This window comes from Rhinatrema bivittatum, chromosome 7 (genome assembly GCF_901001135.1).
Source record: "Rhinatrema bivittatum chromosome 7, aRhiBiv1.1, whole genome shotgun sequence".
In the NCBI taxonomy this organism is placed as follows: domain Eukaryota; kingdom Metazoa; phylum Chordata; class Amphibia; order Gymnophiona; family Rhinatrematidae; genus Rhinatrema; species Rhinatrema bivittatum.
In genome coordinates this window covers 189141101-189163974 of record NC_042621.1, presented here as the reverse complement: position 1 = coordinate 189163974, position 22874 = coordinate 189141101, and the positions used below count along the sequence as shown (strand labels likewise).

The 22874-nt window shown below is 44.1% G+C and overlaps 1 protein-coding gene across 1 annotated transcript in view; it reads right to left on the bottom strand.

Annotated features, from left to right (window-relative positions):
* Positions 1-1582: 1582 nt before the first annotated feature.
* SUPV3L1 (Suv3 like RNA helicase) overlaps positions 1583-22874 on the bottom strand; it is an 85708-nt gene continuing 64416 nt past the window's right edge. The window contains exons 14-15 of the mRNA XM_029609659.1: positions 11758-11906; positions 1583-5907 (exon numbers count right to left, since the gene is read on the bottom strand). Of these exons, the coding sequence (XP_029465519.1) occupies positions 5433-5907; positions 11758-11906 (624 nt within the window). The 3' untranslated portion in view covers positions 1583-5432. The remainder of the gene's footprint in view (positions 5908-11757; positions 11907-22874) is intronic.

The following is a 22874-nucleotide window of genomic DNA, read 5'->3' as shown; positions in this document are numbered from 1 at the left end:
CCTGCCTCTTTGCGAGGGCCCCCGAGGAGCGTCCAGGCTTCATAGCAGAATACCAACTTGGATCACTGGGTCTACGCTTGGCTGCCTTCTTAGCCAAGAAGGCCACATGCAACAGGAACATGAATTTGGGGGAGAAGCACCCTGGGCCCAGAGGGTCATCCTTGGAAGCACTGAAATCCAAGCCAGAGTCCCCAGCATGCTCCTGCTCGCTACCCTGGATGGAAGGAGGGGGGGGGGCCCCCCCATCAGCCGCAGCCCCTTCAGTGGAAGGATCATGGGCCCACTCCTTGGGGGGGGGGGGGTCTCAGACATGGAGGCCCTCCCCTTGGACTCTACCCCCACTCCTGAGGACCTGCCAGCCTTCCTGGACTTCTGAGTCCTAGAGGAGGGTCCCTCCCCTCCCCGAGCGCAAGTGATGCAAAGGGAGAGGGAGTTCAAAGCTGACCACAGGCCATACAGAGCACCACCTACGGCTTGTCAGCCATTATCAGGGAGCAACAGAGTCAAAAATGGCCACCCCACGTGAAAAAAGGTCATCGGAGGTCCTGCTGTGCTGCAACTTAGAAACACACTGGAGCTGCGGCAGAAGAAAGGAGGCCACGCGTGAACCAAAAATAGCCCACCAAACGCGGTGCGGCTTGGTGCGAAGAGAAAATGGGCCTATCCCCCCAGGGGGAAAAAAACCCACTTTTGTCATCGGCAGGCCCCTCTAGTCCCCCTCCCGACCTGGACCCGGAACCGCCTGCTTGTGGCACTGCCATGCAGGCCGACTGTCCCACTAAGCCTCACTGTTCCTAAAAGCAGAAAACAAAACTTTTTTTTTTTTTTTTTTTTTTAGAAAAACTTTAAAGAAATACAGAAAGAAGAGCCCCACTTGGGGGATACTTTCCTGAGTCGAGTTAGCAGCAGCTAGGAGGGGACCTTCGGGCACTGAGAGGGAGTCAAGTCCCCTGGCTATCAAGGGCCCCAGGACTCATGAGCTACACTGGCAGGGGTATCCAACCTCCCGTTCGCCCAGCTCGACCCGAGGGATGGCCAGAAGAATGGAACCTGCCACCTCCGGGAGCCTTTTCCAGTCTCCAAACACCAACCTAGTCAGGACTGCAGGGATGCACTTCTACAATCTGCTGGAGACAGAGAAATACTGAGGGACTGCAGGTGGCACTCTCTGTTAAGTAGCAGTGCCTCGAAGTTGTTCTCTGCCTCCATTTGCTAGTGGGAATGCATAAACCCACTTGTCTGGACTGATGTGGGTATGTTCAGGAATGACTGCTCATGGGTTTTAGCCCTATTGGAAAAAGGTTCCTGTTGGATTACAAGTCTAAAGAAACAGTAAGAAGCTGCAACAGAAGAAGGGGTTTCCATCCTTCCTCAGTGATTTTAATTCTTTTTTTTTTTTTTTTTTCAAAAGTGGAACCTTACCCACCCTCCAAAAAAAAAATCACAGAACTGAGTTTTTTGTAAAATTTCATCAATAATTTGTCTGCTGTTGAGCCTAAGGAGATGATACCCTAGTTTCATACGTATTGTCTTTCTGCTCCTGAGTCTCAGGCAAGGGATCTTCCAGCCCTGCACTCAGCTCATGCTCTCTGTGCTCCCAGGGAATGGATCCCCTATCCCCAACCACAACATAGGACCCTGCCTGCAGCAAGTCAGCCATTTCTACAACTGCCATTAACAGCCAGACATTTTTTTGTCACTTATTTCTCCTCACTTTTTAGCAAAACTACACCTTTCTACTCTTTCCAAAAGCAACTTCCACAAGTTTGTAGGTTAATAAGAAATGCCTTATCTAAGCATCCAAAGACGGTAGGTTCACTATTGGCATTTAGATAGGTTTCTACTGAAATGTAGGAGGATGTAATTAACTTAATTACTTTCATATCTTTCATCATAATCTTGTGATCTATGTACTAGCTGGAGTACAATACTACATTTATCAGGAGTAGTCATACATGTCAACTTCACAGTACAAAGGTCAAGGCATTTTACAAGAATTGTATTTTACATTTCATCTCATATAAACTTGATTAAAATGTTTCAGAAACTAGTCTGGTTGCTCAGTTACAGCAGTTTTACTCCCATGCTGTGCCTCTAGTAATCACAACCAAGTCTGACTCCTCACGCAGAGTGCATTAAGTACATGAAGTGCCCCATCTGCTGAAAGGTAAGAAAGATGCTCACTGCTCAATATAAGGACCTTGAAGCTTTCTGATGGCAGATTTCAGCTCTGGCATAGGTATCTCGTCAGAAAAGATTATTTGACCTCTTTTGGCATACTGACTGTACTTATAAAGAGATAGCAGGGTCAAAATTCACTCTCTTACAGTAAATGGCTAAAAAACACAAAGACCCATACCAAAAAGTGATGTAACTTCCACATGACTGCTCAGAACAGAAAGGCAAACACATGTAAAATATTAACAGCCACTGTGATGGTAATTCCCACAACTATTTCCCATCAGAATTTTTTTTCCCAAAAAGTGATTGATACAGTTGAAGAGTCATTAAAGTCAAACAGTAAGATATGCTATCTTTAGTTTATGATGCAAAAATAGTAAGAGTCTGTGTTACTAAAATAAAAAAAACCAAAAAAAAACTTTAAAATATCAGATCTTACTTTAGCAAAAGATATAATTGTTATATGCATCTGTTGCATTGAATTATAATGCTACCTTTTGGGGCCCAATATGGAAAGCACGCATATAAAATTACCAAACTGAGTGAAAGGCCCATTAAGCCCACCATCCTGCTTCCAACCATGGCAAGCAGTAGTTGCTTAGAAAAACAGGATATGTCATCAGTTACCAGGTTATTCAACGCGTAACCATGTATTCAATGCGTCCTGGTTTAGGGACCCGTTGAATACATGGCGACAGCTCTGTTATATTAAACAGCCTATAATTGACATATCATCCATGAATTTGACCAATCCATTTTATTTGCCTCCAGAACATCCCAAGCCAATGAGTTCCCCAAGTTACTGAAAAATCAAAGCCTTCAAATCTTTCCCCCACAAATTTCCTAGCATTTGTTGCAACTGTGCAGAGTTCTAGTAGCCATATTGGTCACGGAGAAAATTGGATTCTCTGCCGGCTGTGATCCCTTCATGTAGCAGTATAAAAATTATCCATAGATGATGTCGCCATGGCCTCAATGATTCTTGTACAACACCACTGTTGCAGCACTTACATTCTACTAAAAATAAATTCTTCCTTAAACAGTTGTCTTCCAGTTCATTTGAGACAAATAAACCACTACAGTCTCTCTCAAATTTTCAACTAAAAAGAGCCTCAAGCAGTCTGGTCATGAGAGCAATGCCTATAATAAAAGATCAGCTCTTAGAGCTAAGGTGATAATGAACCATTTCTGGATCAGAGTGGAATATGATAAGTAAGCAATAACACTACTAAGTAAACATTAAAGAATTTCAACACAGGCTACACACGTACACAGTGAGACATGAGGCCAGAGGCCAAGTATTAGGAGCCCAAGGGAAGTGCATTGAAATCCTTATGCTACTGTACTTAATAAGTGGACAATGACCAAAAGAATGCATTTTTACTGCTCAAATAAATATTCTCAGCTTTCAATTAACTATTTGCTCAATTATCTCAGCTAAAACCTCAACAAAGCCAAATCTACTGCAAAATCAGGTAAAGCAGTCTGATAAAGCATGATTTTTTTCAACCACTTTGTAAAATAAAAGTGGTGAGAACTGGGTTGCTTTTCACATACAGTAATTTTTAAATTGTATTGTGTTTACCCAGCAACCATGTCTACAGTAGCCAAAAGCGATGCTTTTGTTTTCTGTTTTCACTTGCAATGGAATAATCTAACAGCTAAGAAAAATAAGGACAAAAGCTATACCTGAAATAAAAAAAGATAAGTACATCACTATAATGCAGAAATCAGGGCACACGTGTAGGAACAGAAAGCAAAAATGTGTGAAAAAGTGAATAATTGCAATCAGCCCTTCTAACAATACAAGAGTACTATTTCATGCCTGTGCTTCTGGGGAGATCAGAGAAAATGTATCATAGATATCCATGGTCACAAGTACAGTTTTATGTTTGTATGCATGGGAATCCCCTCAAATTCTAAACAATTGAAAAGTGCTTGCAAGGGCTTCTGAAGGTGCTGCTGGAAGGCTGTGCAGCATTCGGTTATATCAATCTTGACAGGATTAGTAGATGAACTACAAATGCAAGAGGTCAAACAACTAAAGCCCACCAGCAATTCGTTTTATATTACGCAGGCAATGCAGATTCAGGAGAGACGGGAATTTTTGTCTTACCATCAATTATTGTTCTATGAACAGAGTCTGCATCAAGGCTACTGCATACAGGTCTCAGTGAACTGACACCTTAGGGCCTGAAATTCCCTCCCCTCCTAGGCTGGGTGATGCTATGCTGCAGAGAACTTCCTATTCAGTTTTGCTTTGGTTTCCATGGTGACTGGACCATACCTATCTCACTCGTATGATAGGATAAGCTGCCCTTTTATAAAGCCCGAGGTAAACAGGCAGAAATAGGGGAACCAACAGCCAGCTGAGATTGAAATATTTACTTCAATGCTACAGTCCTGCTGACAATCTATTCTAAACCCTTGGTGACGTGCTTCAGATGCTCTGCAATGCTCCTCATAAGCTATCACCTGAGCTTTAGTCAGCTAAAATTTACCTAAATACATTTTGCACACTATACTTCAAACTGGAACTTAAATCACTGCACTAAAGATAATTTATGTAGGATGGTCGACAGTAGAAAACTAAAATAAAAAGGTTAATTGCTATTAATGTGAGATTCCTTGGGGTGTCACGTCTTTGGGAAATGCCTGCTGTATTTCTGTAGAAATAAAGATGGCAGAAAAAGATCAATGGGGAGTAGCCTTGTGATTAGAGCAGCAGGCTGAGAACCAGGGTTCAAGTCCTGCTTTTCCCCACTGATTTTTCTTATGATCCAGGGCGAGTCACTTCACCCTCCATTTCCTCAGGCGCAAACTTGATTGTACATCTTCTGGGGCTGGGACTAACCAACTATATTTACATTTGTAACTTGTCTCAAGCTCAGATTTGGAAAGGCAAGTAAATTACATTACAAATCCAAACCATAAGGCCCATCTAATCTGCCTATTTTCACGCCTGGCGCATTGCTATAGATCCCCTCTGGCTTTCTCCATTCTTTTCTGGATTTCATTACCATTTTAGATCCTACCACCTCCCTTGGAAGCCATTCTATGCATTCACCACCCTTTCTGTGAAGAAGTATTTGCTGATGTTGCTCCTAAGTCTGTAGAGTATAAACTGTGAAAATGTAAGCAACATTACATATGCATGTAACCAATGCATATTTGTAAAATACTGAGATGGGTCATTAAAATATATCTATATTTATTGCATCTATAAAATATAATACCCATAAAGTAACTTTTTATTTCTTCTTCCTTTTTCCTTTTGGATCATTATGCTCATTTATATTTTCATCTCCAACATTTTTTACTTGACTTTTCAACCACTCTCGTTGTAGCTGGTTCAGTATTTCCTCTGTAAGGAGTCCTTGCTGCATTAATTTGGTAGCAAGAGGTCCTTTTGTACCAGCTTGAATGTTCGGCACTGATGCAGTAAGTCTGTATCCCAACACCTTGGTCCCCCTCAGTCTTCTCGAGCTCAGCGGCTTTGTGGCATTATGGTTAGCTGTTGGCAGATCTTCCAGATTCCTGGTCCTGCCATGAGCCGCGTGTTCAGGAAAGTCACCAGCTTCAGCCATGCCATCTAAAACAGTACTGCTTTCTGAGGCTCGGATAAGCTTTGTAATGTTATGAACGCCAATCTGTATAATGCTGTCAAGCTCCTTCTGTATGTCCCTTACAAGATTAGCATCTGGGAACATGTCCATAAACCGATAACTGAAAAACAAAGTATACTTTTTAAAAATAAGTCACTACAGGTACAATTTGATTCAGAAAGGTAGTTTTTAACTATAACAGTAAGCACTTTCCCCATTACATCTTATTTACGCCATTTTGTCACTCTGTCCCCTATATTATGTATTTTCATTGCTTCACTAAGGCCTGAAATTCAATAAAATTGACAGGTGCACAAGGACCATGAGTAGAACCAATGGAAATAAAGCAAATTTAGTGCCTTCTATTAAATCTCACATTCTTCCCTTTTTTAATCTAAGAACTGTAACACTAAATTAGGGTAAAAGGTATCCCTAGCAAAGAAATAGATTGCTCCTTTTGTATCCTTGAAGGTAATGCTAAGGATGTACAATAAAAACTTTTCATTTTGTTTTGTATTGTTTTTTAATTTTTCCTGTTTCATTTTTTTTCCATTTTGTTCATTTTTAATGCAAACTAATTGAAAAGAAATGCAAAATCCGTTGCACAACCTTAGTTAAAACTAAAGTCAGCTGAGTAGAGAATATGCTAGAGAGGGCACAAAGAATTTTAGCTGAGATACCATGAAAAGCAAACTGGCTAGGGGGCATGTGAGGACTCGGCTGAGAACTACTGGAATAGCTGTTTAAATGGAGAAATTAATTACCTGATAATTTTGTTTTCCTTAGTGTAGACAGATGGACTCAGGACCAATGAGTTATGTGTTCCCCTGCTGGCAGATGGGAGACTGAGTCAGGATTCAAAGCTGACATCACCCTAGATATACCCCTGCAGTGACCTCAGCCCTTCAGTATTCTCTTCAAGAAGCCATTGTGGATGTATATATTGAAGAACTTGATTAGAATTTGGATACAACTTGATTAACAAAACAATTAAAAACTGGAGTCCACCAGTGTGCTCAACCAACATAAGCGTCTAAACTCAGCCATACTGTAGATGCTCTGAACTAGGGGTAGGGCAACGGCTTACCCTCATGGGCGATTCCTTGGCACCTCACCTGGGCAGCCGTGGGTGGGATGCTGAGTCTGTCTATAGTAAGGAAAACAAAATCATGATCTTCATTTCCTAGCGTGTAGCCAGATGGACTCAGGACCAATGGGATGTACAAAAGCTGCTCCCGAATGGGGCGGGAGGCTGCCCGTGGTCCAGCTAGCACCACCCTTGCAAAAGCTGCATTCTCTCGGGCCTGGACATCCAGGCGGTAGAACCTGCAGAAGGTGTGTAGGGAAGACCATGTCTCTGCTCGACAGATGTCAGGGGGCGACAGCAGCTTAGCTTCCACCCAGGATACTGCCTGGGCCTGGTAGAATGAGCTTTGACCTGAAGGGGTAAAGGCTTCCCTGCCTCTACGTAAACTGCTTGGATTACTTCCTTGATCCAGTGAGCTAAGGTAGCTCTCAAAGCCGTTTTGCCCTGTTTCTTCTGGTCATGAAGAAGCAATCTGTCTTGAGCACCGGTTCTGAGCATTCCAGATCCCACACTAAGAGTTTACAGACGTTTAGAAGAAGGCAGAAGTCTTCCATGTCCTTGTGTCCCTCCGGGGATGGTAAGGAAATGGATTGATTCTAGTGAAACTCTGAGACCACCTTCAGAAAGAAGATCGCGTTCAAACGCACTGATGCTCTTCCTCCTTCCTGCCTGTGCAGCCCCGGAAGTAAACGTTGCCGGAGCTGCATGGGCAGGAAGGAGGAAGAGCATCAGCGCGTACAGAAGAGGAGGAGCCGCCGCGGGCCACCGCGAATCCCAAGTCGCAGCGGCCCAAGAAGAGGAAGAGGCCCGGTAGCAGGGCTGCCGCGGCCCGAGAAGTTCAGGGCCGCTGCAGAGCCCATCCTGCGGCGACCCGCGAAGAGGAGGCCCAGAGGTGAGAGAGAGGCTAAGGGTCTGTAGAGGGTGTGTGCGTGCGTGTATGAGATGAGTTGAGAGATTGTGTGTGGGAGTGAGGATCTGAATGTTTGCAGAGGCAGCATGTGAGAGCCTCTGTGTGTGTGAGAGAGACAGCGTGTGACGGTGAGAGCCTATGCTTGAGCAAGACAGCATGTGGGAGTGAGAGAGAGCCTGTGTGTGTGAGAGTCAGACAGCATGTGCCAGTGAGAGACTGTGTGTATGAATGATTGTATGAGAGACAGCATGTGACAGTGAGAGCCTGTGTGTGTGTGTGAGAGAGAGAAATGCATGTGAGAATGAGAACCTGACTGTGTTTGAGGGAAGAAGATGGAGAGAAAAGAAATACGGAAGAAAAAAGGACAATATAAAAGGAATTGGCAAAAAATAAGAAAGGGAAGGTGGAAAAAAAAAAGCCTGTGACCAACCAATTAGAAAACTAAGATCAGCCAGCAAAGGTAAAAAAATAAAATAAATTACTTTTTAGTGATTGGCACATGTAATCTTTGGGAATGTGCAAGAATAGCACTTTCTCTATGCAGATCTCACAATGTACGAGATCAGCATGGAGAAAGTGGAAGCCCACGGGGCCTGCACAGAGGAGGCAGCAGAATGGGCTTCAGTGTCAGTAACAGCAATCGGCGCCTCCCCAATAGCCAAGTGGCAGCAGTGACAGTGGCATCAAGATTACTGACATCTGGGGATGGTGGCAGTACCAGTCGGGGGACCCCTTCCAAGCAGTGTGCAGAGGTTCAAAAGCAGCAGAGTCAGCCCAAGCTGACTACCATGAATGCTGCACACTCTTACCTCTCTCTGACAGCACACTGGTGGGACATGGCTGAGGCAGGGGCAGCCAGCAGCTCTATTAGACATCCCCTGAAAATAAGGCCTAGTGCATCTTTGGTAGCAAAAATTAATATAAGACACTGTCTTATTTTTGGGGAAACAGGGTACTCATGCGTTATCTGGAGGTCACTAACGACTTTCTTTATCAGATCACCTCTTCGTCCTCTGGTCCGGCCCCAAGAAGGGGTGCAAGGCATCAAAGACTACGATTGCTCACTGGCTGAAGGAAGCTATTGCGGCGGCATATACAGGCACGGGGAAGGAATCCCCATTGAACGTCCGAGCCCACTCTCTTCGCTCCCAGGCAGCCTCCTGGGCGGAGAGTCAATCTGTTTCTCCTCAGGAAATATGCAGAGCGGCCACTTGGAAATCTTTGCATACTTTTGCTCGGCACTACCGACTGGATATTCAGTCACCCACGTTCGGTTCGTTTGGCGACAGGGTAATTCAAGCAGGGTCATCCAGTACCCACCCTCAGTAGGGAAGCTTTGGTACATCCCACCATCTGGACGGATCCTGGTACGTACAGGGAAAAGAAAATTATTCCTTACCTGCTAATTTTCGTTCCTGTAGTACCATGGATCAGTCCAGATGCCCTCCCTCAGATTCTTTTGGGTATTTGGGGGTTTGTTTTTGCTGGGATCTCCTGCTCAATTTCCTCCTTGATATATCTGGGTCCTTCAGTCTAGTCTGTTCTGTGTCTGTATCTGTAACTTCACACAGTTCTTTTTGCAAGATTGCGGTTGAGTTACACTCTTTTCTAGTTATAGTTCACAGTTTTCATTTTTCCATAGTTAACTTGATCCCTCCTTCTCTCTCTTTCTATGGCTTTGATAGTCTAGTTACTGAAGAGAGAGACTGGTTGTGCTGGCTTATGTGGCAGCACCCTCTAAAGTTCTTGTCTGACTCCATCTGCTGGACGGGGGACATAGTGGAGGCCATAACACCACCGTCTGGACTGATCCATGGTACTACAGGAACGAAAATTAGCAGGTAAGGAATAATTTTCTTATATTACACCAAAAGGCAAGCACACCAAAACTGGGAGAGTAGCATTACAATCTGCAAAGTGTATCAGAAAGATGAATCACTTAACCATAGGAGCAGGGATTTCCCCCATAATTAAGGTGAAAATTGATTTTGGGAACTGTGTGACACTCAGTTTAGCAGGAAGGAGCATATTATACACATTTACCTCTTCCAAAAAACAGGAAAATCAACTGTAAATAATTTGACTTTGGTGAATATTGGACTCCGTGATTTTGGCATTACCGCTAAGTACTTCTATAAATGCCCAGTCTAAGGGAACCCCACCTAGTGTGTAATGTGAATTGCTGTGTGTATATCCTGGGTTCTTCTCCATCGAGGGTCCCATCCAATATGTTCAAGGCCCCATAATAGGGACCTGAATCCTGATTCCCCCTGTACTAGAAGGGGACTGGCTACATTTACACAAAAATTCAGAACCCCCCCACCTCCCCAGTAGTCTTATATTGCAATAGCAATAAAAAACCTGCAAGGATCTTCTGTTATTTTCCTACCTGCTGAATAAAGAGGAAGCTCTAGGATGAGTCTGACCACAAGTCCAGAGGCAACATGGACATTGGGCAAGAAGCTCGAGAAAGAACTTGCCATCTCAAGTCTGTCTCGCATCTGTGCTCATCTGCCATGATTGGTCTTAATCTACTATATCACTAATATGTTAAGTCTATGGTGGTTCAGTCTTCTGTGGACAGGATTGCTCCTGCACTGAGTAAAGTTTGTTAGTTTATTTAATTCCTGTGTTTACTGTATCGATCTTGCAACTGCAAAACCAAGATTTCTTTGCTTTTTTCCCCTCCTCCAGTTTTCCATTGGCCTATTCACCACTGGGGCAAGCATCAGACCAATATTCAGTGCTCCTTATCCAGGCAAGTAGCAACCTATCTGGCTAAGTGGCTGTCAATGAATATCCAGCTATATTCAGAGGGTACTATTATTCAGCTAAGTAGATAGCCAGATACCTAGTGGGCATGCAGTGGGTGAATCGGGGTGGCATTGCTTATCCGTCTAAGATAGCCAGATAAGTGCCAATAATCAGACTTATCCGGTTAAGTTAATTGGATAAGTTAGATCTGCCATACAGTAGGCTTAACTTATCCAGCTAAGCAGCACCAAAACACGGGAATATTCAGTAGTATAGCCATACTGCTGAATATCCCATGTAAGTTAGCCAGATAAGTCTCATCCAGCTAACGCACAGAGATTGTTTCTTTTGAATATTGATCTTCAGATGTTTTTACACAGGTAAATGCGTGTTTACCCATGTAAAAACAGTCTTTCAGTGTGGGTAAAAGTAGGCATGGTTAGGACACAAGAGGAAAAGTAAGAGTGGAGATTTTATTTTAAAATCTTCACATGTAATTTCTAGTGCATACTTTGTCTCTGCTTCAATGACGGCACAAGGTATGCAAGTACTTTATGCCCATAGGCAGGATTTCAAAGGAAACCTCCACAAAGAACTTCCCTTTGCATATAAACAGCACTAAAAGGCCAGCAGGGGCAATCGTTACTACCCTCCTAGCAGCAAGTCTATCACTGATCCTCTTCGGAGGCTCGGCGTGCATCTACTAAGGTCTGTAGTGACTGGACAGTAAGGGTCAGATTCAAGATTCCGGTAAAGCTATTTTATATTAATTTGATTTATAAGCCACCTTTCCAAAACAGGCCAAGGTGGAGTACACAGAATATCAAAGTAGGGCAGAAAAAAAGTGGAAAAAAACAACCTTGCACTATTTTGAAATGGTGCACTTTTTGTTCAAGGATTTAAATTTCATGTTACAACTGTGCAAGTCAAAAAAGTTGCTAAATTTAAAAACTGGACTAAAGTTTCACAGAGCTATTTGCACTATTTTTTGTGCATCATTTTTCCTTCCAGAGGCTGCAGGAAATTAAATCCTTGGCCAAATGATACACTAGTTCACAACTGTGCAAATAAACTGACTTCCAAGCTTCCTGTACTCTTTTCCAAAACAAAAATCTGGCCCATGGATACCAGACCAGAATCTGTTCACGAACTTCACTCTCTTAGATGGCCAAAGTACTGGAAAGTAAGAAAAAAAAAAATGGACACAGTCATTTTAATACCTTAACCAGAGATAGAGATCGAGGACGTCATGAACAGCCTCTAGGTGCACCAGTTCCTTTATGTTCTTAGGTGGGATCAAAGGCCAGTTAATGTGCCTACTCAGCCAGTCAAAGGTCAGAGGCTCATTCCTGCTGAACTGTCTGGCGAACTGGAAGACAAAAAGATTACAAGAAGTTTGGAAATATCTATATAACAAACAGTGCTAGAACTCTACAGAGCTCCCATTTTCTGAAGCAACCACAATCAAAGCCTATAGCTTCAATATATAAAGAAATGTTCACATTCTTTAATCTTACAAAGGATATAAATTGGATGGAGTCTGTCCAGAGGGTTGTTACTAAAACATCCAATGGTCTTCTTTATAAAGCATATGGGGACAGATTTAAAAATCTAAATATGTATATCCTAAAGGAGATGTGGGATAGAGGAGATATGACAGAGACATTTAAGTACCTCAGAGGTATGAATGCACAGGAGACCGGCCTCTTTCAACAAAAACGAGGCTCTGGAACAAGAGGTCATGGGTGAAAGGGGGTACACATTCAGGAGTACTCACAGGAAATATTTCTTTACAGAAAGAGCGATAGATGCATGGAACAGCTTCCCAGTGGAGGTGGTGAAAACAAGGACAGTATCTGAATTTAAGGAAGCACAGGGGATGTCTGAGGGAATGGTAGGAATTGACGAGCTGAGTGGTTGAGTGTGGATGAGCACACAAGGTAGGCCGTATGGCCTTTTTCTATTGTAACATTTCTGTGTAACTTCTAAATCAAAATGGAGTGATGCTAGCTATGAAGTTAAAATGTATCCATTGTAATTGATTGCTTGATGTTAATAAATTATATTTTCTTCATTTACTTATTAGACAGACATGGAGACTGAGTCACCCTCTCCCTCTGAGGGCCAGATGGGACCAACTCTTAAGTACAAATAAGAGAAGCAATTCTACCAGAGCAGGGCTGAGACACACTGACAGAAACAGCATATGGGGGAAACTTGTACTGCTGATGCTTATCCTCTACCTGTGCTCTGGGATAAATGGAAGGCTTTGTTGTCCGGTACTTTTCACGAGTACTAAATTCACCCACACCTACCCCCCTCCCGCTACCCCCAATTTATTAAAAACTTATGATACAAACGTAACTGGGATACAGGCTTAGCTACCTGGTTGCTTTGACCCTTGTTCCCTCTTGGTGCAGTTGCAATTTGAAAAGGGAGGCCTGTGGCAGTACTACAAGGTGTGTGTGTCATGGCTTCTAGTCTTTTGCACCACATGTTGCTCTTCTCCTGAGTTCTAGAGCTCCTAGTTGCTAGGTCTCTTCTGGCACTGGGGGTGATTCCTGCACAGCTTGTGGATTGGACCGCAGACAAGGAAGGGATAGAAACTAAAAAAATCCTGCACCTCCAATTCTGTAATATCCCCTCCACAGAAATTCTCCCAACAATGGACATAGAACGTTTCCCTTTATAACTCATCATACAAAAAAAAAAAAAAAAAAATTCTAGCATTACCTCAATAACAGCCACATAAACACTTTCTATCACCACATACTTTTTGTAGTAACACGAAATCCTGCAAAAACAAAAAAGAGAGAACCTGCCATACCATAGCAGCACTAACTTCCAGGACTCAAAAGAGCAGCCTTCCTGAGAAAGGGCAGCACTGCCCTAGAACACCAACATACTAGCCAGACTGCAGGTCCCTACACACAGATGCTACATTCTAGCAACATCCCTCACCTCGGTCAAACATGCAGAACACAAGCTGACCATTACCTAAAACAAAATAAGGAGCATAAAATTACAGACTGAATCATGCAGATAGAATCTGAAATGGAAACCCCAAGAAACCAGAATCTGCATGCAGTGCACGTCAGAGAAAAAGAAACAGATGCATTTCCTCCTGCACTGAGCAAAATACAAATATATAAGAAATGCACATTTCCAAAGTTGGCACATTCTATTCTTTAAAATCAGAAAATATTTTCTTTATCTTTTGTTGTCTGGGCATTTTGTTTTTTAAATTGGATTGGTCCTGGTCTCTCTTTCTGAACCTCTCCTATGTTATTTTTCAGGGTTGATTTTCCATTTCTTCTCTCTGTTGTCTTCTTCCCTTCTTTCCCTACATTTGTATGATACTGAAGTTTCTTTTCATCTTTTTTCACCATTTCACGCTCTATCCATCTATAGCTAAATTTCTCCTTATTTCCCATTTAACCCTCTAGTCCTCAATCTTTCTTTTCATATCCTACTCTCCCCTCCCCAACTCTTACTCCATCCCTAGCCTTTACCCACTCCCTAGTTCTGTACTTCCCCCTCCGTGTAAATCTCATCAACCTTCCTCTGCCTCTCATCAGCTCCAGCTCCTTCCTTCCCAGGTCTCCAGCCTGTTGTGTTGCTTGCTTCCTACCCAGCCTCCTATTACCTCTTTCATCACCCTCCCAACCCTCCTTACACTATTCACAGACCTATTCTTTTCCTCTCTCACCCACCTCCATAGCATGTTAGTTTCTTTTCAGTGCGTCTTGCCACCTCTCCACTCCTTCAGGTCATTCACACCAACTGTGAACCTCACTCCACAACCTTTTTCTCTTACCCCCATTTCACACCAACTCAACTGCTGAGTCTCCATTGTCCCCCCAAATCCTGCTCTGCCCCCCACTCCACATCCAAGTCCCTATTCTCCACTCAAGTCTCAGATTGCCTGCTATCCCAGGCTCTCACCCTGTCCCTGAGCCCCCATTCTTCCCCTGCTCTCCCTCCCAATCCCTGCTCTTTCAGACTCCCACCCAGTCACGAGTCCTTGTTCTTCCCCTGCTCTACTTCCCAACCTTTGAGTCTCTGACCTCCCAGACTCCCACTCAATCCCTGAGTTCCTCTTTTTCTAGATTCCCACCCAGACCCTGATCCTTCAAATTCTTCCTCTGCACACCTCCAGTCTTGGAGTTCTGTTCTTTCCCTGCTCTCCCCCAATCTCTGAGACCCTGGTTTCCCGGGCTCCCATTCAGTCCCTCTTCTTCCAGATTCTCACCCAATCCCCGGGTCCTATTCTTTGCCTTCTCTTCCCCAAGTCACATTCTTCCAGATTCCCATACAGTCTCTAAGATCCCCATTCTTCCCTTACTCTCCCACACAGTCTCTGTGTCTCCTCTGCTCTTCTTCCTGGTTCTCAAGTTCCATTTTCCCCTGCTCTTGTCCCTACCTCCTCCCCAAAGAACTTTTCACAACCCCTAACCTGATGGAGCTGGAGCACCATCCTTCTGCCTTGAAGCCTTCCTCTTATCTCCTGATACCCCCATGGTTGAAATCTGAGCTGTTTGAACTGCGGGGACTCTTGTATCTATGGCGCCATACCCGGTTCAAACATCAGCTGTTTGAACTGCACAGGGCAGCAGAAGTTCAAAACAGTTGATGTTTGTACCACACGAGGCTCCATAGATACAAAAGCTCCAGGGGTTCAAATAGCTCAGATTTCAACTCCGGGGGCAGCAGGAGGGAAGAGGAAGGCTCCAAGGCAGGAACTACAGTTGCAGAAGAGCAGGAATGAATAGGAAAATTGGTTCTTACCTGCTAATTTTTGTTCCTGTAGTACCACGGAACAGTCCAGACTGCTGGGTTTTGCATCCCTTCCCAGGGAAAAACTTGAAGAGCACCCCCTCTTAACCTGGTGTGCCACCTGCATCTCTTCAGTATGAACATTACCAAAGCAGAACTTAATATATATATAGATCAAGCAAAGTATAAACAGGAAACCACAAAATATACGAACGTGAAAAAAACGGAACCCAGGATAAACCCAGGACAAGAAGAAACTCGTAGCCTGAGAGCGGTGATGTCACACGCTAAGATGGCTGCATGATCTAGTGACTCGTGCCTTCCTTCCCCGCAATCATCCTCCATCGGTGGCTTAGGCGCTCGGAACTGCTCGCAAACATCACGGCAGTGATCCGGGAAGCTGACAATGAAGACCCCGAAAAAAAAAACGGGATCTAAATAGATTCTCCTTTGCATCAGCGGCAGTGAAGGCAGCGATCGGGCCCGGAGCAAAAGATGGTACCCGTGCAGGAGAATAACGGAGATGCCGAATCAGCTGCAGACACGGTGGGCTCAGACATTCCTACCCGGCAGGAGTTTAAAAGCTGGTTCCAGGGGCTGAGAGGAGACATGGACCGGTTCAGGAGAGAGATCAGGGATATTTTGGAAAACATGCAAAGTGAAATTAAAGACCTCAGGGGAAGAGTGGAAGACACAGAAACGGGCCTGGAAGAACAATAGACTAAGGTCAGTAAGCTCAGAGAGGAGCAGGAAAAGCTGAGAGAGGCCCAGGAAGAACTGAGCATGCATGTTGAAGACATAAAAAATAGATCACATCGCATAAATCTGCGTTTCCGTGGCGTGCCTGAAATGGAAGAATATCATGATCGTTTTAAAGTGGTGAGGGACATCTGCAACCTGCTACTACACCCTAATGACAACGAGGAAAATCACCAGGAGTTGGTCTTGGAGCGAGCTCACAGAGCTATGGGAAGCACATGCAGTAATCAGGCCAGGGACATCATAGCCTGCATCCACAGTTTCACTGTAAAAGAGAGGGTGGCTCAAGCTGCTAGGAAGAGTGGGACTATATCTTGGCAGGACCACAAGATTGAGGTGTTTCAGGACCTTGCCGTATCAAATATTAAAAAAAAGGAGGGACTTCCGTGACATCATCCAAATACTGCACTCCCAAAACATTCACTATCGATGGCTGTTCCCTTTCGGCCTCACTTTTACAATCAGTGGAGCCAACTCGAGGGTTCGCAAGGTATCCGGGGCGGAGGACATTCTACGAGAGGCAGGCATGATCACAGAGGGCTCTAAAAGGTCTGAGAGCACTGCTAATCCTGATGGAATACACAGGGCGGAGCGACCCCAGTGGAAAAGAGTAGACAAAGGGGATCGGCGTCTTCAGAGGCAATCGGGAGGCCCAGCGTCAACTTCACAGGATCCAGGATAAGGAGGACGAGGAAACAGCTAGAGGACTTTGATGCGGCCTCAGACTGTGTAACCTACACTAAGATGAGGTTATTTTCATCTGTAGCAAGATGTTCCCAGTTGAAATTTGAAGTTTTACAATAAGAATATAGATGGTTGATGGGGAGGGAATTCACGTTCTCACTAACTTGTTGTTACTGTTATGTTTTTTATCTAGATGGAGACGGGGGAGGGGGATTATGGGCCACATTGGCATGCAGTGACGTCAACACTCTCCAGGGAGGTTTCCACACGGGAGTTTGTGGATTAGATAGGGAAGGGGGGGGGGGGGGGGGGGGAGGACCAGGGGAGGCCTATCTACCTAGAGGTACATAGAGGTTCAGGCACACAGACGGAATACATTCGCTGCACATTGGTGAGGGTATTGTGGAAGCAGAGTGCAGGAGAGGGCCGAGTAATGATTATGACATGGGGTCTGTAAAAATAATTTCAATCAATGTGAAAGGGTTGCAAACTCACACCAAAAGGCAGGCGTTTACCCGTGAAATGGAAGCACTACATGCTGACATTGTATTTTGCCAAGAAACTCATCTCACTAAGCAGTATGAAAGGTTACTAGTGTCTAAGGGGTCTCCTCAAACATTCCATGTGGCTGCATCGGTTCACCATAAATACTGCGGGGTGGGGATACTGTTCGCTAAGCACATGGTAGCGGATGTCCTCACGGTGTTGAGGAATGTGGAAGGTAGATACCTCCTTGTGAAGGTGAAGATTCATAACAAAATATATACTCTCCTGAATCTATATGCCCCTAATACAGATCAAAGTAGTAATAAATTATTACTCAATGATAGCCAAAAAATATGAACAATCAAAATAATAAAGATTTGGCTAAAGAAGAGAACTTAATGTGTGATGAAGTCTAGCAACCGTCATATATTGCCACGGTGAGCTCTGTGGCTTATATTATCAAGCCCGTGAGACACTGGGCTTGTCTAATCATAGGTTGCTTAAAGACAAACTGTGCAAACACTGTGTGGACAAACTACTGTGTAAGCACTTATCTTGTTCCACAGATGACAGAGTAGTATGTATAGTCCTGAAGAGATGCTCCAACACTGCGGTGTTTCGGAGATTTTGACTCCTTCCTCAGGGGCCCTTCAGGTGAAATTTATACTGACGATTCTATGTGGAAACAAAAAAAGTTCTTAATTATGCCTGTGTGGCTAAAGCAACTAGACTGAAATATCGGGCTGATGGATTAAGACTTACAGAGCCAGTTGATTGCGGTCATTCTGAGCAGCTACAAAACTGCTTGTGAAATATCGCTACGAGCAAAAACGAAGTATTTTATTATCATGCCGACTTTTTCTTGGAAGTGTAGATTGAAGGATGGGCATTCACTATTCATTTTTTGCTCGTAGCGATATTTCACAAGCAGTTTTGTAGCTGCTCAGAATGACCGCAATCAACTGGCTCTGTAAGTCTTAATCCATCAGCCCGATATTTCAGTCTAGTTGCTTTAGCCACACAGGCATAATTAAGAACTTTTTTTGTTTCCACATAGAATCGTCAGTATAAATTTCACCTGAAGGGCCCCTGAGGAAGGAGTCAAAATCTCCGAAACACCGCAGTGTTGGAGCATCTCTTCAGGACTATACATACTACTCTGTCATCTGTGGAACAAGATAAGTGCTTACACAGTAGTTTGTCCACACAGTGTTTGCACAGTTTGTCTTTAAGCAACCTATGATTAGACAAGCCCAGTGTCTCACGGGCTTGATAATATAAGCCACAGAGCTCACCGTGGCAATATATGACGGTTCCTAATACAGATCAGGCAGCTTTCATGACAAAGATCTCCAATATCATAAGTGAGTGGTCTGAGGGCCATCTTATTGTTGGGGGGGGGGGGGGATTTTAACCTTACTAGGTACCCATATCTCGACAACTCTCATCCTGGTAGTTGCGGTGGCAAGATGCATAGACAAGCACTTAAGCACCTTATCGCAGACAGAGGATTCACTGATATATGGCGGTTGCGCAACCTACTACACGCAATTATACCTACTATTCCCACCCCCATAAATCATATTCCAGACTAGATTACTTTTTAATAGACAAGTAGATTGTAGGGTCGATCAAAGAAGCTGAACTAGGAAACATCACATGGTCTGACCATGCACTTATCTGGATTTCCATGATCACTGGGGGGACTCAGGTGGGAACCAAATTCTGGTGGTTAAATGATAGCCTACTGGAGGATAGCAATTTTGTGGCACACCTGAAAGATGAAATCAAGGCCTACATCAGTTGTAATGATAATGGGGAGGTATCCCCGGGGACTCTGTGGGACAGTTTAAAGGCCTATCTACGAGGCCTGTTTATAGCTAGGGCTGCACATGAAAAGAGCGGCTGGTTCTAATGGAAAGAATTAATAGATTGGAAATACGGCATAAACGCTCTCCAGATGAGCATACCCTGGGCCGTTTGAAGGAGGCGAGAAGAGCAATACACAATTTAGAGCTGGGTAAAATTGCATACCAATTAGAGTGGTTAAAACAACAACACTATGAGTTTGGCAATAAGGCTGGACGTCTTTTAGAGAGAAAGATAAGGGAGAGGGACGCTCAAACTCAAGATTACCAAAATAAGGGACGCCCAGGGAAATTGTGTACTCACAGGTGGATATTGGGCACAGATTTACACACTTTTATCAGACTCTCTATGATGCAGAAACTCAGTGCACCCCTCAGGACATAACACAATATTTAGATGAAGTGGACACCACAGTGTTATACGATGAACACAAGGAAAAGCTTAATGCTGAATTAACGGAGGGAAAATTCTGAGTATTATCAAAGATCTTAAAACAGGGAAAGCCCCAGAACTTGATGGATACACAGCTAAGTATTATAAAGTATTTAGCGTTGATTTAATATCACCCTTAGTGAATATGTACAATGCCCTTCGTTCTGAAGGTTCGCTCGCACCTGAGGCTAACACGGCGGGCATCACAGGGCTGGTGAAACCTGGGAGGGATCATACCCTCTGTGGCTCACACAGGCCGAAATCCCTGATCAACATTGATCTTAAAATACTGGCTTGAGCCTTAGCAGTGCACCTGGGGAGGGTGGCACCCCTTTTAGTGGCGGTCGATCAGTTGGGGTTTATTCCTGGACGATTAGCGTTGGATAATGTCCGCAGAGTGGTTGAACTGATGTGGTGGGCGCAGCGACAGAGTATACCGGCAGTTCTTTTAGCGGTGGATGCCGAAAAGGCCTTCGATCGTGTTCACTGGCCGTATCTCTTCCAAGTCCTGGAGCGGATGGGATTGGGAGACTCATTTATCACCTGGGTACAGAAGCTGTATGGCCACCCTCAAGTCAGAATAAAAATAAACGAAGCGTACTCTGATCCCTTTGAGGTTAAATGAGGCACAAGACAGGGTTGCCCTGTCACCCCGCTCGAACCGCTAGCGGCAAGAGTGAGAATGCATGCTCAGATTCAAGGAATCTGTGTAGAGGAGACTGACTATAAGATGTCTCTCTTTGCGGATGACTTGCTATTTATTGTATCGGATCCGGGAAAGTCCTTTTGGAGGAACTTACTATTTTCGGCCGATTCTCAGGTTTTAAAATTAATGCCGATAAGTCTGAGCTATTAAGTGTTTCCATGCCAGCCGAGCATTATGCCACAGTGGGTGGTTCCTTACCTTTTCGTTTGGCTAAAAACTATGTCAAATACTTGGGGGTCAAAATTGGATCTAATCTTGATAATTTGTATCACCTAAACTATGATCCATTAATATCTCAAATACAACAAGATATGGATAGGTGGGATAGATCAGATCTCTCATGGTTTGGCAGAATTGCGGTGATCAAAATGAACGTCTTACCTCGATTCTGTTACATGTTTCAAACACTACCTGTAGAAGTACCGGAAGGTGCGATGCGTATATGGCAGAGGAAGCTTTTTCGTTTTATATGGAAGAGAACACCCCCCCCCCCCCAGGGTATCTCAACAAGTACTCTATAGGGGCAAGATCGGGGGGGGGGGGGGGGGGGGACGACTCAATATCTCAATATACCCAACTTACTATGGTACTATTCAGCTATCATGTTGGGGGTGGTCATCAGTTGGCATAGGATTAGGGATGTAAAACCTTGGATTACTATCGCCCAGGTCGTAGCGGGCGAACCTCCTCTTGAGTATAGGGTCTGGAGCAAGTCCGGGGGGGTGGGGGGGGGGGGGGGAAGATAACTGAAAACAATTGATGCCTTTTTCATGGGCTGCGCTCAAGGTCTGGTTGAAGTGGCGGTCATATTTGGTGGGAGATAAGATGGTGCACCATTATACTTCTTTTGTGTACAATCCTGCCTTTCTTCCGGGAATGGATAGGGCTTTTATCAACCGATGGCAGGGGAAGGGATTAACCCGGATATGGCAGTTCTAGTCGGGCTCTCAATTAGTTCCCTATGTAGACTTACAAAACAAGTATGACCTGGCTCCGTTAGATAGGTATACGTATTTACAACTAGCACATTACTTCAAAGCGGAAGGGGTCTCAGCGGCTTTACTTTCTGATAAGACGAAGTTTGAAACATTATGTGCACAGACTGGTCCTCTTCATCGTCTAATATCGAGATTGCATATGCTTATTAATAGTGGCCCAAAGACCAAGATGAATTACCAGCTAAGATGGGAGGCAGATCTTGGGAGTGAGCTATCGGAACCCGATTGGGATACTTGTCACAAGCATATGGGCAGGAGTTCGATATCAGCCACCATTAAAGAAAATGGTTATAAATTGTTATACAGGTGGTATATGTCACCCGACCGCTTACATAAATTAAATGGCAAAGTTAGCCCACTTTGCTGGAGGCAGTGTGGGGAGACGAGAACTTTTTTCCATATGTGTTGAACATGACCTAAGGTGGTAAAAACCTGGGAATCAGTATTAGTACATCTATCTGAGGTGTTGGGTATACAAATGGCCATGGCTCCTAAGACCTGCCTTTTAAGCCTAATGGATGATACTATAGGAGATGCACAGAAAGCTCTGATGCTTCAGTATATGATAGCAACTCAGTGTGAAATAGCCTATATGTGGAAGAATGTAAACATACCCAATCTCTCTCGAATATTCTTAGCCGAGTAGCCAGAGTATACCAGATGGGATATCTAACTGCCACCCGGAATCAAAGGGTTCACAAGTTCCATACGATATGGGAACTGTACTGTACCTGGAAAAAAGCACACGTTGCACACACAGTAGGAGCTATCATACAGGCTTATGGGGTGGGAGGAAATGGGGTAATTCAAAAAGTAACCAGACAAAGGAGACTAGTTATGGTACTATAGGCGTGTTTTATTTATGCACAGGTGTGATGATTTATACAGGTTCAATCACTGTTTAGGCTATGTTCTTGATATTTTATGACATATCCGTTTGTTGTATTGTATTCAATGATCTCCATACATATCTGTACAATTTTTGATATCAATATGTACACTGTTGGCTATAATGAAAAATAAACAATTACAAAAAAAAAAGAAACCTGTAGCCTTCTCTCTTACGACAAAAACAGAGCGGACTCTCAAAAATACTGGATTGTTAACCCTCCAATCGGGAGGGTGATCCGTGGTACTACAGGAACGAAAATGAGCAGGTAAGAACCAATTTTCCTTTCCCTGTACGTACCCGGATCAGTCCAGACTGCTGGACTGTACCAAAGCCCCTTATTCAGGGTGGGACCTTTTGAGTCCCATTTGAATGTCACTGCTCCCAAAATTGCTGACGTCTGGTGCATGGACGTCCAATCAGTAGTGCCGAGCAAATGTGTATAGAGACTTCCAGGTCGCCGCCCTGCAAATTTCTTGAGGTGAGACCAACTGGCTTTCTGCCCAGGTAGCTGCTTGAGAATGAGTCGAATGTCCCTTCAATCCATCAGGAACAGGCCGGCTGCTACCAATGTAAGCTGAAGCGATGGTCATTTTAGAAGCTTTGTTACCCTTCTTAGCACCACTCCACAAGGCAAACAAATGATCTGAAACTCTAAAGGGATTTGTGACCGCCAGGTACTGCAATAGAACCCTCTTTACATCCAGACGCCTCAACTCTCTGGCGTGAGGCGCATCC